Source organism: Megalops cyprinoides, chromosome 18 (assembly GCF_013368585.1).
Source record: "Megalops cyprinoides isolate fMegCyp1 chromosome 18, fMegCyp1.pri, whole genome shotgun sequence".
Taxonomy (NCBI): domain Eukaryota; kingdom Metazoa; phylum Chordata; class Actinopteri; order Elopiformes; family Megalopidae; genus Megalops; species Megalops cyprinoides.
The window spans coordinates 16,639,886-16,657,369 of NC_050600.1; the positions used below are offsets into that span (position 1 = coordinate 16,639,886).

The 17,484-nt window shown below is 42.0% G+C and overlaps 1 protein-coding gene across 6 annotated transcripts in view; it reads right to left on the reverse strand.

The window, feature by feature from the left end:
• Positions 1 to 14,626, reverse strand: part of LOC118793158 (lymphoid enhancer-binding factor 1-like) — a 44,494-nt gene extending 29,868 nt beyond the window's left edge. For all 6 annotated transcript variants that reach the window (XM_036551191.1, XM_036551190.1, XM_036551188.1 and 3 more), the window contains exons 1-3: positions 13,691 to 14,626; positions 11,442 to 11,508; positions 9,400 to 9,527 (exon numbers count right to left, since the gene is read on the reverse strand). In XM_036551191.1, the coding sequence (XP_036407084.1) occupies positions 9,400 to 9,527; positions 11,442 to 11,508; positions 13,691 to 13,894 (399 nt within the window). In that variant the 5' untranslated portion in view covers positions 13,895 to 14,626. The remainder of the gene's footprint in view (positions 1 to 9,399; positions 9,528 to 11,441; positions 11,509 to 13,690) is intronic.
• Positions 14,627 to 17,484: the final 2,858 nt, after the last annotated feature.

A 17,484-nucleotide genomic window follows, 5' to 3' on the forward strand; every position in this document is an offset into this window, starting at 1 on the left:
ACAGCAGCATTACTCACTCGTAACATGACAAAAATTCAACCTTCTTCCTTTCTCACAAGCCAATTGCTTCTTTTCCTAGAATCAATTTCAAGCTAAAAGAAACAATGACAATTAGAAGGTACTGACTCTGTTACATTAGAGATTACTGTGTACAAGAAATGAGGTTTACTGCACACTGAACAACTTTCCCTGTTCAATGAATATGCTAAGATACTTATTATTCTGAAGTGATGAAAGAACAGAGCAATACACAGGGGTGGCTAACCTTGCTCTGAATTAAACGAAGCTATGCTACCATTTGCATGGAAGGAGAGCTCTCACAAGGCTCAGCTTTGTTATGTCAATCTCAAAAAACAGCTTCAATTTACAGTCTCTTTTTACAGACTCTTTAATGTGCGTGTTCCCATATGCCCATCACTGGCTTTCCCTGCCCCGTGATGTCGACGATGACATCACAAAGGGGTCCTCTAATGAGGAGGAGTCTGATACCAGAGCAGTATTCCTATATATCGCTACAATGGCCAAACCTGCCCTTTCAAAAAATAATTCAAACCTTTGTGCAGCCCGGCTTCCGCAAATATCAAAGCGAAAGGAAAAGGTGGCAGCATGGTAAAATTAGAGAGGGGGGAGGAAAAAAAATCCTGTGAAGCCAGCTACCGCACAGAGCCATTGAAGATCCCAGGTTCTCGATCAAATCACCCCGAAACTATCAGATAAATTGAGCTTCATTGATGTCGCCTCTCGCCTCTCGACCGGCAGACTCTCCTCGGCCCGGCTCAAACTCCGCTCGGCGGAGCTTCTCTCCGTTTCCTCCCCCCCTCCTCCATCAGCGCCGCTTCATTTTTTTTTTTATTCGATCCCTTTCATCTCCAAAGTGCAGTGCACATGGGGCCCGGGCAGATTGATTTTTGTGTTTTGACTTATTGTTTGAAGACGGGGGAACTCAAAGTGGCACGCGCCCCTCTGATGTCTACGGCGGGGGGAGACATGAAAAGCCTCACCTGGGCCCTGTGCGAGGAGCGTGCACAGAGGCCAGCCCCCGGGCTTACTGTAAATACCCACCAGGGCTTGTGTGGGGGGTGGGGACCTTTTCAAACACACACGCAGGGTGGCCACAGGAACTTCCAAAGCTAATGACATGACAGCTTTATGGCCGTCTTCCCTCCAGATTCCTTCTCCCCCCCCCCGCCATCGTTTCTTTCAAGACATGTTGAAGCCTGTTAATCATGACTCCATCTTTGACTGGCTCCGGGAAATGTTCTTTTTTTTTTTCCTCTTTCAGTACGATCAGCATTAAGTGTATCATCACCCCCAAAATGTCTTCATTTCTTATTTTAACATAGAACAGACATGTCCTTGTGCTTTACATATTTTTTTTTTGCTTTTTTTTTTCAATGTTTTTTTTTCAATTTTTTTCAATGGATTTTTTTTATGAAAAATACATGTCAGTGCAACTAAATGAAACAAATACTTTTTTAAAAAAATCAACAGTGACTTAGGGAAGAGAAACTTATTCAATTACTCTTCACTACATTACTAGGGCGCAAAGACCACAACAAAGACCATCCTAACTACAATATCATACAGCTTACAGAAACAAACCTCCAGACCTAAATAGCCTCTGAGCACAATAGGCTTAGGTTTTGTGCTAAAACCAGCTGAACTACAATCTAAAATCCCTTTAAATGCCCGACCGTTGTAGGTGTGTGGGCGCAGTCTTCTGACAGTGTTTTCCTACACACCTGACCAAAACACACAGATTTGTACGCAACATCCTGTCAGCCAGTGCTACTGCTTTGTTAGCAAGTAGGTCATTAGGAACAATATGATGAGATGGCCTCTTATAAAAGCCAACAGGTTCTTGATAAAAGGCAGCTGCCAATTAAAAAACTTACAAAGATGTCTTCTCATGTGCATATAAATACACAATATACACATAATACATGTAATATATTGAACATTTGCAGGAGACTGCTGTCAATAATGACAAGGCATTGTGGAGAATCTATAGAGAATGTACCCAACAAATCACACATCTGCACAAAGAAAGGGTCAACTGTAATTTGGTGTGCAGTCCCATGACAATGACAACATCAAAGAGCATATTTTTAAAATATATTTTTTGCTGTTCAGCGTGAGAGTCCAGATTTGTCTACCATATGTAGGGGTGGTGAGGCGGAGGGGGCATTTTCAGACTGCACTGGAGGGGGGGTTTGCATAGGTCACTGTGAAGTGCCCAGCGGCCTCTCACCGCGGGCATTCCGGGCCAAGGCGGCCCCCACGGCGGGGGGCTCAGCCTGGCACCTCAGGTCACCAGAGCGGGGCGTGCAGTGGAGAGATACGGCACGGGGGGGTGACGGGGCAGAGGGGACCGCCACGCGCCACACGCACTGCTGACAAGGAAGGCCTCATTAGCGCGGTGGCAGCCTCTGCCCCCTGCGCAAAGCAGTGGCAAAATATAGAACGGCAAATATGGTGCATCTGCAAGTGTAATCACTCTATTGTGCGGCGATTTTCTGCTCTGCTGGGCGGCGTGACTGGCCGGATTTCGGCACCCCCCACCCCTCGGTCCCGCGTCCCGTCCCTGGCTTCTCCACAATGGAGAGACGGCATGTCAGCGAGATTACAGACCCTGCTACACCCCTCATCACCTCCTCACACTCCAGTCTCAGTCACTCAGGTAACAACCCCCCCCACCCCACAGTCTAGCCCTGCTGAATTACACATAATTGCTTCTGCACAGTGATTGATTTCAGCCTAGAAAGGGGGGGAAAAAAGCCACCCTCCCTCCTTCCTCCCCTTCCTCCCGCCTCTAATTTTTCCCCCCTTTCCAGCTCTAGTGAACAGCAGCCAAGACTCTCCATCTAGTAGGAGGCAGGAGGCTTTGAAGAGATCAAAGCCAAGGCCGCAAGCAGTTGTGCGCCCTGGGAATATGGAAGGGCTTTCGGCTCCGCGGCCCTATTTTCCAGCGTCATGTCGGATTGCAGCTGCATTGCATTTCACCAGTTTCCTTAATGCTCTCAGCATTGACTCTGACATCAGAGATCCTCTGCTCTCTCTCCAAAGAGGAGAGGAGAGAAGGAGAAACAGAGTGTGACAGAGAGGGAGAGGGAAACAGAGGGAGGGAGAGAGGGAGAGGGAGAGAAAGAGAGTGACAGAGAGAGAGAGGAAAACAGGGGGGACACAGAGAGAGAGAGAGAAAGAAAGCAGCTACAGGCCGATTTTTTATTTTCACAACTCAATAATTGGGCAGTTCAAAGAAAGAGGAAAAAAGCACCCATTTGTTTTCAATTCCGAGGCCGATATAAAAGGAACAGCAAACTTTTATGAGTTTCCTAAAAATTAAACGCAGGCCTTTTTCATATGCAAAGACCACTGGCTTTTCTTTTTTTTTTACTTTGCAGACCACACAAAATGAATTTATAGCTATCCTGGACCCCCCTTCCCTTGCAGACAAGAACACACTAAATGTGCGCCTAGACGTGCAGAACAAGAAATGATCTGATGTACACTAAAAATCTATACAGCAGCCTTCTACTCATTTAATATCTTGGCTAATAAACCCTGGTGGCAAGCGACCCTATTCTTTGTAATGTAATGATGTATACCACATTCATACACAAAGGACCATTAATATTTCATAGCTGTCAGATACAGATTCCATGAGAGGTTCAAACTCTTTTACACCCACGATATCTGAAAATAATGAGCTTCTGAAAATAAAAAAAAGCCTTCAAGTTGCATTTTCAAAATGGCTATTGATCATGGCTCCATCGCTACAACAAAGTCGTTATTCTATCACCGTAACTGAGGCAACGCAAACTAACTTCTCATTTGCATGATGACACAGTTTTGTTATGCTGTGACTCCCTTACATCATGACCTGGACAGGCCTCTGAGGGTCACCTCTTCCCACATCACCTTTGCGAAGGGACCGCAGAAATTGAATGCTCACAGTGATGTCTTTGACGATTGCAATGATAACGTAAAGCTAATCAGGCAAGGCTGCCCCGCTCACGCTCTAAACTGTCAACTGCACCTCACTGGAAAAGCATCATAGGTCACAGGTCAGACAGCTGGGATCCATCCTAGCTGGGAAAGTCTTGAACAATTAAAGTCCCCCCTTCCAGTCATTCCAGTCTGTTGGATCTTGGAACTTGATGTTGTATTAGTTTAAGTTAAAGTTGGAATGTTTGTTTGAGGAAAAATAGAAAGGAAAAAAGAAGAAAAATGGACTATAATTCATCACAATATTCTATAGGTTATTCCATACATTGTATAGGAGGATAATCAGCTGTGGTTCACGGTGCCATAGTTCTGGATTTTTTTTTCCATCAAAACCCTAGGGTGAGGGGCTAATTAAGTCAGTTTAGGAAATGAGTGCAAATGACCAGGTTCTGAAGGAACACACTTTACTACATACAGACACACAAAATTGATGGCAATTGCAGTTATTAATGCATATTGCAGGGGACTGTACTGTTTACTGCAGCTGAATCATTGACTGGAACCACTAAAGCAAGTTGGTACTTGAAACGGGGAACACTGACACAGCCATCCCTGCTCTTTCTGCTACTTTACCTGTGAATGCGCACGAGCAAACACTTCAGAGCTGTCGCATGAGAGACAGAGGCCCACGGCTCACTTAGCTCAAATAGGACAAATTAAATGGATATTAGTGACTGCACTCTTTCATTTAGGTCACTTTTGAAGAGCAAGAACCACAGCAACACTGCACAGACGCGTGCGCACACACACACACGCACACACAGAAACTGCTCTTTTCTTCTCCTACCCTTGCCAACCCCCTACACCCCTCCCCACCACCCCCATCTCCACAGCACCCACCAGAGCCCATTCAGCAGTCACACAAAGGCTTGGCGGCCCCCTCCTCCTCCACCCCCACCCCCCAGCAGGGCAGGGGCTGCAGACTGAAGCCCCCTCAGCAGGTGCTGGGCTGCTGGGCTTGGTAGGGGCCCTTGATCTGCAGGCTTTCTCCAGAGGCTGTGAGCTGAGCTCTCATCGCTCTATCACCACTCTCCAAAGCCCCCAGATAAGAGGAGCTGGAGTGCACTGCAGCGCATGGAGGCTTGTTTTCGCAACACACACACACACACACACACAGCACGGGGGGCTCTCTGCAGCCCTGGCCTGGGGCACGGTCACACACTGTACCACTTTCAGATTCGCCTCTGCTCTCTCTCACAGCCTCGACTGCAAACCCCTCTCTCCCTCCTCGACTTCACTCATTATTTAGAGAACATACTACTCAATGACTAATGATATAAATGCTATGGAAAACCTGTGTCTGTGCAGCAGCCACACACATAATGCCACCTTATTCTAAGAAGCAGGGCCTGACTCTCCTGAGAGTAACTGCTTTTCCACATTTTTACCATGTTCATTTTATTACCTCCTATTTTACAGGATGCATAATTTTATTAATTTCAACACCTCCAGGTCACAGTAAAATATCCAAAGAACTACAGACATATTAATTTTTACAATGCTTCTATGACCAAGTATTTACACTTTGCACTTTAATATCAATGTTTTTTTCTTCAAGAACCATCTATTTAGCTAGCGAAGACCTGCAATGAGACCGTTCTTATATACAGATAGTAATGATGGTCCTTTCAGCCACTAATAACTGCAAATCTAGTTGAGCGTTTTTATTTTTATTTGACAGATAGAAAATGAACAGGCCCATCAATAAAACTCAACATCGGTGTGTCACACATTTGGATTAAAGCCGGGTCAGGGCTTTGGCTTTGGGCAACAGCAGTACGACTTCAGGAATTTAAAACTCGCTGTGTGGTCCAAAACATCTCGACTTCCAAGACCTGCGTAGATCAGATTCCAAGCCTGCGCAAACCTTAATCTGCACAAACACGGACTGCTACAGGTAGGGAAACGCCTCCATCACGGGGATCTGGGGGTTGCAATTATCTCCTGCTCTTCAAAGACATCAAAAGTTACAAATAAAATATAAGTGAAGTCTGCTTCACATAAATATAACAGCCCCAGTGGTACTTTCCAAGTTTATGACCATAAAAAGGCGCAAATACAATGTGGACATGAAGTAGGTTGACTGTGTGTAGTTAAAAGAAGTCTGAGAGGGTACAAAGAGGGAAATTTACCAGTCCAAGCAGAACTCAGTGCCTCATTAAAAGATTTTGAAATCTTAAGTTTGTTATCAACGCTCTGACTGGAGGAAGAGTGTTTCGTTAATTGCTAGTGTTGGATATTCAAACCTAATTACATGTGTGATAGAATCTGAAGCAAAATCGTATATAAAAATGGTCTGATCCCCTATTTCTGATCAAGGTTGTTGCTATAATCTCCCAGCGATCTTGGACAACAACAAAGAGGAGAAACTGACATTCGTGCAAAAGATATACAGTAATGTGAAGTGGGGCAAAAGAGGCAGAGCACGCACGGACACACACACACACAAAGATCAGGTAATAACGCCATAGAGGATACCCAGGATCCAGCCACCTCTGAGCGCGCCGTTATATCTAAAGCCACTGTCAGCAATTAGAGTTAAACCCCCTGTACCCAGAGATAACAAGCAAATACACAGAGCGACGCTGGTTAATACTACACACCCAGGCGCGCGCCGTTGTGGAGAGCTGCTGGGAAAGTGTTAAGGTCCCTAAAAATCCATCACAGACATTGAGGGAAAAGCGCAGTCGTGGAAATCCCTTTCTTTAAGCCGGAGCATCGGATTCCGCGGCGTGGCAAGGCCGAGGATCAGGGGCATTTTTCACATCAAAGGGGCGAGGGGGGTTTCGCCCCGCACACATGCCACCTGTCCCGCAGGGCTGCCTTTCACCACGAAAAACCAGCGAAATGCATTTCCCATTTCCACCGCAAAAAAGCCCATATGTGTTCACCATTATATAAGGTCAGAAGAGACATGACCAACCTATGGGTTGAAACTGATGACACATTTAATTGGTCATGCGCCTCTTAGTTCCACATTACCTGATGATATGATGAGATATATTTTTCCAAAAATCCATTTATATGTTTCATTAAATTTTGCTTTATTATTCTGAACTAAGGACATCATGTTTCTAATATATATGCTATCTCATATGAGGCCTCTGAATGAGATTCAACTCCTAACACTTCAAATGTTAAGCTTGAATCAAAAAAATCAAAGAAAACACAGGAAGCCAAGCAAAGGAAACCGCCAGGTCTTATTCTCCTATTACACAGCTTACTATGAATATGAAACTTGACCAATCAAGCTTTTCTTTGAAATGGGATCATCAAAGATGCATATTTTTAAAGGACTGTGTTCTTTTCTGTTTCCAGTTACCCTTTTCTTTGTCCAGTGTCTTACAATCCTTTTCACTTTACATAATGTCACACTGACAGGAAGTGAAGGGAGTTGAAGTCCAAGTCCAGGAGTTAGCTGTCTATTTAAATTACCTCTGGACTTCACTTCCCATCAGCATCTGTCCGATATTTTTTGTTTATATTTCACGTCTGCTTTCTTCAAATTATTATTAGCTTTAAAAGGACTGCACACCCACTGATTTCTGCATTAGGCCACATGACAAAATAACTTTTCAACAGCCTAAACCAAATCTGAACTACAAATTTCAATGTTTTAACATATGCATGCCCAGTAGTGGAGATCTGGTTGATATCCGTGTAGATAACAGCTATTAAAGTCCCAGTTATTCATTAAGTAAGGTTTGAATATTTTCTAATGTTAATGAATACTTGTGTTAAATGTCAATAAATCAAAATAGGCCTCTGACACAAATGCAATCCCAATAGCAGACACCCTCATACACCTGCAGTACTATGTATAACTAAGTAATGTATTTTAAAAACTACATATTTAAGGTGGGGAGAAGGATATCAAAAACTGCAAAAAGAAATAAGACATACGCTGAAGTAGTCATAGTAAACCAGTCACTGTGAACCCACAGAAATATCTTAAAACATTTTGGTTACAGCAGCTACATAGCATTTACTAATATCTGTGAGTCAGAAATATACTCTCCTGTACCTACCACAGATTTGGCAGCATGTATTATACCTACGGAGCTTAGACACAGAGCTTTCACTTAAAAGTAAAAATCAGATAGCATATCAGCAGTGAAAGGAAGGCGGGGTTTCCTCTTTGATTCAGCAACTTTAGACCCCTCTGAGGAAGCAGTCCACATTCCCACAGCATCTCCCATCCCCCGGCCTCCCTGCTCTGTCGCTACCTCAGCTAAATAAGCAGGTATGGACACTTTCCAAAAAGGCAAACTGAAGAACGAACTACCTTACTAACAAAGCTATATCGAGCGTCTCCCTGACAAAACAGCTCTCGGTCTCCATTCTTTGGCATCTGATCATGGCCACAGTGTGCCATGCCCAGCAGTGGCCGACTGGCGCTCTAACAGTTGCTTGTGAATGACATATGGGTGTTAATTAGCGCCATCTCATCTCTCGGTCTTTGTACCGAAAGGCCTCAGTGTGATAACCTGCATATTACACACCTGTATCCAGTCACAGGTTAATACAACAGCGTTGCAAATTAAACTCAGAGCAGACTTACAATAAACTGCTGCCCAGATGCAACACTGTGGCGGTTGGATGTCGAGCAAATAGCCGAGCAAAAATAGCTCATTTCACAGTATATGTCAAAAGTTGAGCGCAAGTCTCTCTGCAGCTTTCAACTGCCTGGATGGTAAGGACAAGGCATAGATCTGGCTTTCAGAAGCACCAGGTCATGAGAAGTCTGGGTGTTTTCCTTACATAAAATTGGACCCAAAAGGATTAGGGCGGACAGCTGCTAGCGTGCTATTTTTTGTCTTTCATTTGCGAGGATCGCATTTAGGAAGCCAGGCAGTAGACACTTGAGCCGCGCAAACAGGCAATGAGGGGAGAGCAAACACACCCGATGACAGCAACCTCACAAAACGCATTTCACAAAGACTTGCATTGGACTACGGTCTCACTCCCACTCGGTCCTCCTGCATGGCAGTCTGTCCTTAATTTACACCTTACAACTTTGGGGGTCAACATAATGAGAGAAAAATAGAGGAGAATAGAAAAAGGAACACTTCAGTCTGCTTCTCCATGCTAGACACAGGGTGCTTTGTAGACTGACAGGAGAGGTTTTAGTGTTGTATACAGCTCTGAGGACGCTGCATTATTCTTTATCATGTTTTAGGACTATAAGTCTCGGTTACCTTAACAGCTGCAAACCCACAATACACAAAGTTCCACTTCAGATGTAAGTATAACAAAAATAACCAGCCCTTTTCCAGATATCAGTATTGTATACATGAGATGGGATGGCCTATTGGCCAATATTTGTCCACTGGGAGACTACTACAGGAAAAAATTGCATGGATGTTATAAGGTAAATCTTAGAGAACCTACCGTTCTGGGCATGGGAGGGGAGAGAGAGCCGTTGCTCATGTAGGAGTCGCTGTTCATGTTGGACATCATGATGTAGCTGGGATACCCTGGGTAATGATGCCCCTTGTTGTAGGCATCGTGATGCTTCCCTGCAAGACATGAGAACATCACAGCCTCGCTGGCCTGCTGCCCAGTCAAACACAGCACCTGTGATCACAACTGGTCAGAGCGGAAACCACTTATCATTTTGGTAACTGACAAGTAGGCCCTCAGAGAGATAGCATTTCAGATGAAAAAAATATCTAAAAGCTGAGGTACTCTAGAAATAAGATGAACTAATAGCTTTTATCATTATTAGATTCATCAGTGGAAGTATGTGTTTCTATTTTGAATGAAATGTATAATACATGAAAAAAGATTTTACAATTTTTATGCCAAGACATAAGGAGAGACCAGACCTAATGAAAACAGTGCATATTTCTAAAGCTGAAAAAATGTAATTTTTTGTCGGCAGCGTATCCATTAGTTAAGAGTAATGTTCTGATTTGTGTTAGGTGTCACTGGAACATCTTTTTGTCATCTGTTTGACACACGCTCTTTGTACGCGATGGCCCCATTGTTTAACCTTTCCCTTTTGTTCTCAGGCAGACGGGAACCCCCTCCATGCCAATTAGGAGCAATTAAGAAGAATAGACAGATTATGTCAAACAAGGACGCCCCACTGTTTGCGTCGACCTTTGGCCTGACAGGGGCACGCTCCCGGAGGTCACCCCGGCGACTAAAAGAGATGGCAAGCGTGACTTCTGGAGGCTGGCCCCCAGGAGCAGGGGAAAATTGATGGCAGCACCCTAACTCTGGCACTCGCTGCACTGGTGGTGGAGGAGAGCCATTCAGCCGAGCCCACCCTATTCACTGCCGCGTCTTAGGCGAGTGCTGTGGGTCTATACAAAGCCAAGTCTTGGGTGAGTGCTGCGGGTCTATTCAGAGGAGAACAAAGAGCAGCCTCTCTCCCTCCAAGCCTCCATCCACATCCTCTGCTCTCCTCCGCTTAGATAAGGGAGAAATAGAGAGATAACCTCCTTCCTCCTCGGCAGCAACTTGTTGTCGCCAACAAAAACCGGCGGAGTTTGCGTGTGTCTGTAACAGCACACTTCGGAGGGACACGGTGTTGCCTGGCTGTCTCCTCCGTGCAGCAGGCTGCTCTGTCAGTGAGAGACAATGCTGCTACCTTGTATTCTCATTACACTGGCAGTGATGTCATCACACAGAACGAGCGCCTGTTTGTGGTGTCACCATAATTAGTTCAAATGAATATGTTTACAAAACAACAGCATGAACACTATATCCTTATTAAATGTGACTCGGATATATTGCTGTTCATCATTTTAATTATTAATTTGTTTAGCAAAATTACACTTCCAGTATTACAGTAGTATTACATCATCATCATAACTACTATTAACTACTCTGATGGTATTGTTTAGATAAACGATCCTCAACACTGATAAATTTTAAAACTCCAGCCAAAACATGAAAAATTATCTCCATTACCACATATGCACAAAAACAATAGAATGGATTCTCTAATTCTAATTTTTATCTCTAACTTTAATGTATCACCCTGCCAAATCTCAAGAAAATGCACATTCACCATTTTGTCCAGCGCATGATTTTCTAGAAGATTTGTACCAGCTTTATCAGGAATAAAGCTAAAAGACTTTTACCCCCACAACATCTTACTTGTCAAAGGGTACCCACACAGCATCTTATTTCCTGAACTACAAACTAAAGGGTTAGTATAATAATAAAGAATAAATATGTTATTATTTTCCAATCATTGCCCCTTCCTATGTGTAAAGCTACACGGGCACTTGGATTTGGATTCCACAAGAAAACTGGAAGGAGAAGAGGCACTTCATGCATTCAGATTTGGAGCAATATCGATAAAGCAGGGTTTGATTTGAATAAAATACACTTAAAAAAACACTGTTACCACCCTCTACATACACACATCAGTAAGGCAGGCTGCTGGGAAATGGCTCCACAACCTGAATCACACTTACCCTCATCGGGGTGATCTCTGTGCTTTTCATGGTATGAGTCTGGGGGTAGCTGGGACTGCCTAGCTGCCTGTCAGAGAGAAGAGAGGAGAAACCAGCTGATCTGTTAATGAAAATGGGGGGAAGATGACAAAAACTAATCAATCCTGCCTCTTTACCACACAATACGTTGATCTGCTCGTGCCCATTAAAGCCTAAAAAGATGGCATGGTAGTACAGCAATAGCGTGATCAAGTGATCAAGTACAGCATAACTTCTTTGAAAGAGATGCTCTTAATTAAGATGCTTTTCGGAAGCATAAAGATCAGTTTTAGATGCTGTTTGACCTTTTATTTTAATTTTTATTCTGTTCTTGAGCCAAGTATGGTAAGGCAGAATGCAGAAATAAGATCAAATTCCCTCTCTAGCATCAGATGAATGATGCAAAAAAAAAAAATCATCATCTGAACACACAGACCAGCTGATCAGTCCTTTGACTTCATGCACAGTCAGAATGTATTAACACCAAATTTCTTCAGATTCCAGAATACTTACCTTAACCCGGGTTTTAAACTTTAAACTTTATACTTCATCGATGCTGTTGTGCCACAGTCATTTGCCAATATAATATTGTAAGATATAAGTTAAAAGATATGTTCCATTAACAAAGACTGCAAGAATAATTTTGTTCATTCTACAGCAGCAGAAAGTATAAATGGTCTAGTAGCCCACTGCTACCTAGCATACAGAAAAATAAAAAGAAAAAATGTGGGTATTATCATTATTTCAGTTCAAATTCCGCCATTGTGAAAATTTATATGAAATTGTCCTCAGACGTACATGCACGTGTGGGGACAATTATATATAATATACCTACGGAATATGGCTGATAAATATAAATACATACAAATAGATTCACTGCCCTTCCCATCACTGACACCCAAATGATATTTACAAGGACAGTTTTTACAGAAATGTTTCTCTAATCGGAAACCAGAAATAACAGGTCGACATAGGCATATTAACGGTTGTACGAACAGGTGTAATATTATTACAAGAAAGAATAGCGGCATTTATTAAAGTATGTGATATTTTCTATAATGCAATGCTTATGTGAAGCATAAACAAATACTGTCGACTGGTTCATGCTGACATGTGGGTGGCATAGGAGAGAATGCTGGTTCTCAAAACTGCGAGGAACGATGAAATCTTAAATTCTCATTATTTTTATACATTAGCCGTATGAAGACTTTCTTGGCTACTTTATTCTAATGTTCATATCCTTCAGTGGGGATGCCATGTCATATTTTCAGATATTAAAGTCCATGGCTTGAGAAGGCATAAGTTATAAATGAAACAATGCATTTTACTGCAAATATTAAACGATGCTTGACGAATATGGGCCCCATGTGCACAAAGAAATACCATTCAAATTTTCTAAACTGTTAATCTATTTGCAAGCATTTTCCCCTTTCTATTAATAAGAATACATTTTTATCATATGAACTTGGGAATACATAACCACGCAGCTTCCAGTAATTAAAAAATACTACATTGTTCCTTCGTTTAGGTATGTATTTTATGCTAAACATTGGACTTAATATTTGAACATATGTATTACAAAATGATATTTTTTGAATGATCCGAGCCCACCGAAAGTGTAAAAGAATTACTCGTGTTGTTTGCAGTTAGCATCCCATAGTGCACTTGAGGCCAATAGCGAACACAACCGTACCTTTACGTAAAGGCGCGGGGTAACACAGTTCAAAACCTTTACGTGAAATGGTCAACCCCCCCAAAAAACGTTTGCGCAGACGGACTTTAATTTGAGAGCACGCAGCAGACTGATGTGTTATCAATTAACTATAGTTCTGTTCAATTTATATCACGTGCAGTTATTTGCACTTGCATTTATACCCTGTGTCTGCATATTTTCAAAGCAGAAGATAAACCAGACATTTATGGAAATGTCTATACCATATTATACTTTCTTCCCAAGTTTTGTCTTTGCTTCTTTTTTAAAGTGGATGTGAAAAATCTCATACTCACAGCATTTTTTGTGCGTGTTTATATTGGCTACCCTGTCGATACAATTGGGCTACATTTTTGACCATCTTCAATTACGGGCATCATATTAATGCTATGAATTTCCAGTGTGTGACCGGGACGCGGATGTTGGTCATCTTCCCCGGTGGCCACTTTCCTGGCCATAGTTCATTATATTATGAATCAACACTAAAACGCTCAAAATCCGACCATTAAAAGACACTCACGTCGTGACTGCCGCTGTTTGGATTAGTCTCCGATTCGTTTACTAGCGATGACTTGATATCTGCCAAATCCCCCTCCTCCTCTGGGTGATTTATTTCGGCGAATATTTGTTCCTTCTCTGGATCCCCCTCGTCTTTGAACGGGATCATTTCATCGGTCGCGCACAGTTCCGGGTCCCCGCCGCCGCCTCCTGCTAACTGTGGCATTTTGGTCCAGGTACCGCAAAGCGCCCTTTCAAAAGGCACCTTTTTCCAGTGTAAAAATGGCAAATTCTTTTATTCCCAATGGCAACTGTAACTCACCGCAAGCGGCAAAGTCAAGACTGCTTTTACTTAGTTAAAAACGTGTAAGTATGATTCAGACACTGAAAACTTCAGTTAAACTGCAATTACCGTTACCAGCTGAGAGTTCACGCTCTTCCTGCTACAACTCCAGTTTTGATTAGGACTTTAAAATAGAAACATCTTTCAGCAAACTCCTCACTGGCAAGTGCTGTTAAGTTAGAAATAAACACGCTGGATTTTCCGCAAGCCTTCAGCTTTAAGTAAATAAACCAATAAAACAAACGATGCTTCAAATATTCCCCTCTTCAGTGGTCCGGATTCTAAAAAATATCTTCTCAGTGAAAACGTGAGAAAAAAGGCGAGAACAACGTGTAGCGTGCCCCACTGTGTGTGCGAACTCCTAGGAAATAACTACCGCAAGTAGCCGAACTCTTCTGTCGCTTCTTCGCTGCTTTACACAGAGCGTGGCGTGTCTTAGGCTTTGTTTTTTTGCATGTACAACACGTCCTTGAAAAGCAGTCAAAATCTTTACAGAGCCTTGTTTCTAAAACGGTAAAGCAAACCAAAAAAATGCAAAAATGAAATTGCGTTATTAACGCAGTCGTAGAGTTCCAAGCTGGAGCTGCGCTCCGTGGGTAATGTCGCGTCTGTGTATGTGTGTGTTAGTAATGTAACTCTCCTCCCCCCTCCCCTCTGTCTTGCTATGACTGTGGGGGAGAGATGAAAGGGAAGCCGCTGGTCTGATTGACACCGCACTGATTGACACTCTTGAGAGAGTGAGGAGAAAGATACATACAACGCATACGGAAAACGGATAGGCAGGGGGAAAAGGGGCGATGGGCGGGAGCAGCAGTGTTTCTGAACCTGATACCGATGCGTAGCAAGAACACGGTAAGAATATGATAGTTAGGCTGTCGTGTACGTACATTAGACAGGAAATTATATACCGCGTATTCAAGTTAAGATGGCAGTGACCTTGATTTGACAACGTTAGGCTGAACATCACTCACAGCTGTAACATCGAAGCTACGGTAAACTCATTTTGTTATAAAATCACCGTTTTCACATTTCAGACACTTATTTGTCGATGATCACACATTTTTTATGTTTGCCGAAGACTGAGGAGACTGCTGGAAAAAAAAATGCAGTTAAACACATCTCTCCTCACTGAATGTATGAGAGTGATGTTGAAAGTATCATTAAAAAATAGGCTAGTCATCTATACCCAGAGCTGAAATGTGATTCATACGTTAGTCCTTCGTAAACAAATTGTTCACTTCCACATAATGAACATTTTGTGGTCTGTCTAAGACCCCGTGTGATGGCATCACGTACAATGACTCATTGACTGTTTTTCCTGACTGACCACCATCAGTTAGAATTTAATTGATGTGAATGTGAAATCAACGCCAAAATGTATTTTTGGCACTGGCTAAGCGAAACGGGCTCCATATTTTATGTTCACTTTCTTTTATGTTGGTACATCACGTTAATCCTAACTAGTCCAATAGCCTAACGTCGTTTTATAATCAATTGAATGCTCATGTGATCCTTGTAAGCCAAAAACATTTACTGGAGTGTTGAGCTGAGTTTTTATGGTCTGTCCAGAACAGTGGATCATTAAAGTCCATGTTGAAATCCAATCAGATGTCATAAAACGTGTCCAGGAATCATGTGTCTGCTTCCTGATCACAATATAGTGAGAGAAGACTATGTTAATGACATCCAATTAAGAATCAAAAAGTAAGGATGAGTAGGCTAAAGCATGTTTTTCGTCATACATTGATGGACATACACGACATACGCCAAACCCATACTAATTTCTGTGAGATCGAAATAGTGCTCAAGACTAAGACTGTGTGGAGTTAATGGGACCGTAGCTGAAATGTGGTCAATAACACTGTAAACCAATAACACTGTAAGTCATTTTTTTTTTTTCAGAAAGAATACAACAGAATGTCACCAGGTGCATGCCGACGGTAGCTAATTTGCAGCCAAAAACGTCATCAAACGTTGCCACACCGCGAGAACTCAACAATCTAATAGTAATGGGTATTGGCTGTGCATATGACTGCTGACCGCGTGATAGATTTTTCTGTTAAGCAACTGCAAAACAAACGCATAGGCCTATGAACTTTGCTAGATGGTATTTATGTGGAAATTACAGAGAACTTAAATCAATACTTTATAATCCCCTGTCCGTCGACATTTGGGAGTGGTTATTTTTATAACATGTATCAGAAATAAATTAATGCTGTTTTACTGGCTGAAAATAAAACAGCATCAACGATGACAAGTGTGAACTCATTGTTTGCAAACTGTGCAAAAGAAAGGGAAAACAGCGATATTTCATTGTGTATTTGCATTCTCAACGTATTACTTAGGATTTTTAAATGCATCTGAGTGAAATTTCATTTTCACTTTACAATATAACCAATAGCCTACAAGGAAACTAAGAGAGAGATTCTCATGTATCTGTTCTGGGGGTCTGGGGATGTGGATATTAATATGTCTTATCTCAATAACAGACATATAGTAAATATACAAGATTGCCACGTTTTGGTGGAAGATGAGTAACTTAATTTTGAAAGAAATAAACGTCTTAAGTAAAACAGCAAGAGCTGTTAGCCGGTATATTTATATTTAAGATGAGGTTCGTAATTTATTATGACATAATAGGCGTCTAATGTTAATAAAGCATCGTTATATGTTAATTAGTTTACTCGACCGAATAATTTTCACCATTATTGTCCGTGGAGCTACTGGCATCCAAGTGATAGTTAATACTGGTTTCATATAATGAGTCCGTATTGACAAAATCCTTTTAAAGGATTTTTTCCCTAATTTAAAGGAAGCGCACGTATTCTGTCTATTATCTTTAACCTGAAGATAAAAAGGAACCTCTGAAGACCATTTTACTGCCAAATTATTCTCCAGACACAGCATTTAATTTAAGAGATATGTCCCTTTTAATGTTTCCCTTTCTTTCTGCATCTGCCTGCTCCCTTTATGTGGGTTGGACAACTTCCCATGTCTTTTTTTTTTTTTTTTTTTGGCGCAAACTTTGTAAGGAGAGAAGATCGTGGAGGCGGATAATGATTTATGACAAGAGGATAAACGCATGAAACCTCAACTCCAAAAAGCTAACTTTTTTTGGTGTTGGCGGGGGCGGGGGGTCCTCACTTACCCAAATCTTGAAACAATAAATGAATGAATAAATGAATGCGCACACATAGTGATTCAGTTTGGACTAAAAATCTATAATTTACAACAGCTTTGCGGTTATCAGAATTATAAACAGTCGCTGAGCACCAACGGTTATTTACACGCTATATCACACGAAGCTAGCATGTACCCGTATAGGTAAAAGGAATCATATAAAATATATAGAGAATATAATCGATAAGCAAATTTCAGCAATGCAGCTTCAGATTGATTTGTTGGTTTAAAACAAAAATGCGTGTAATTTAAATAGTTACAACAGTTTAATCGCTGTGCAGTTGCCGAATCCT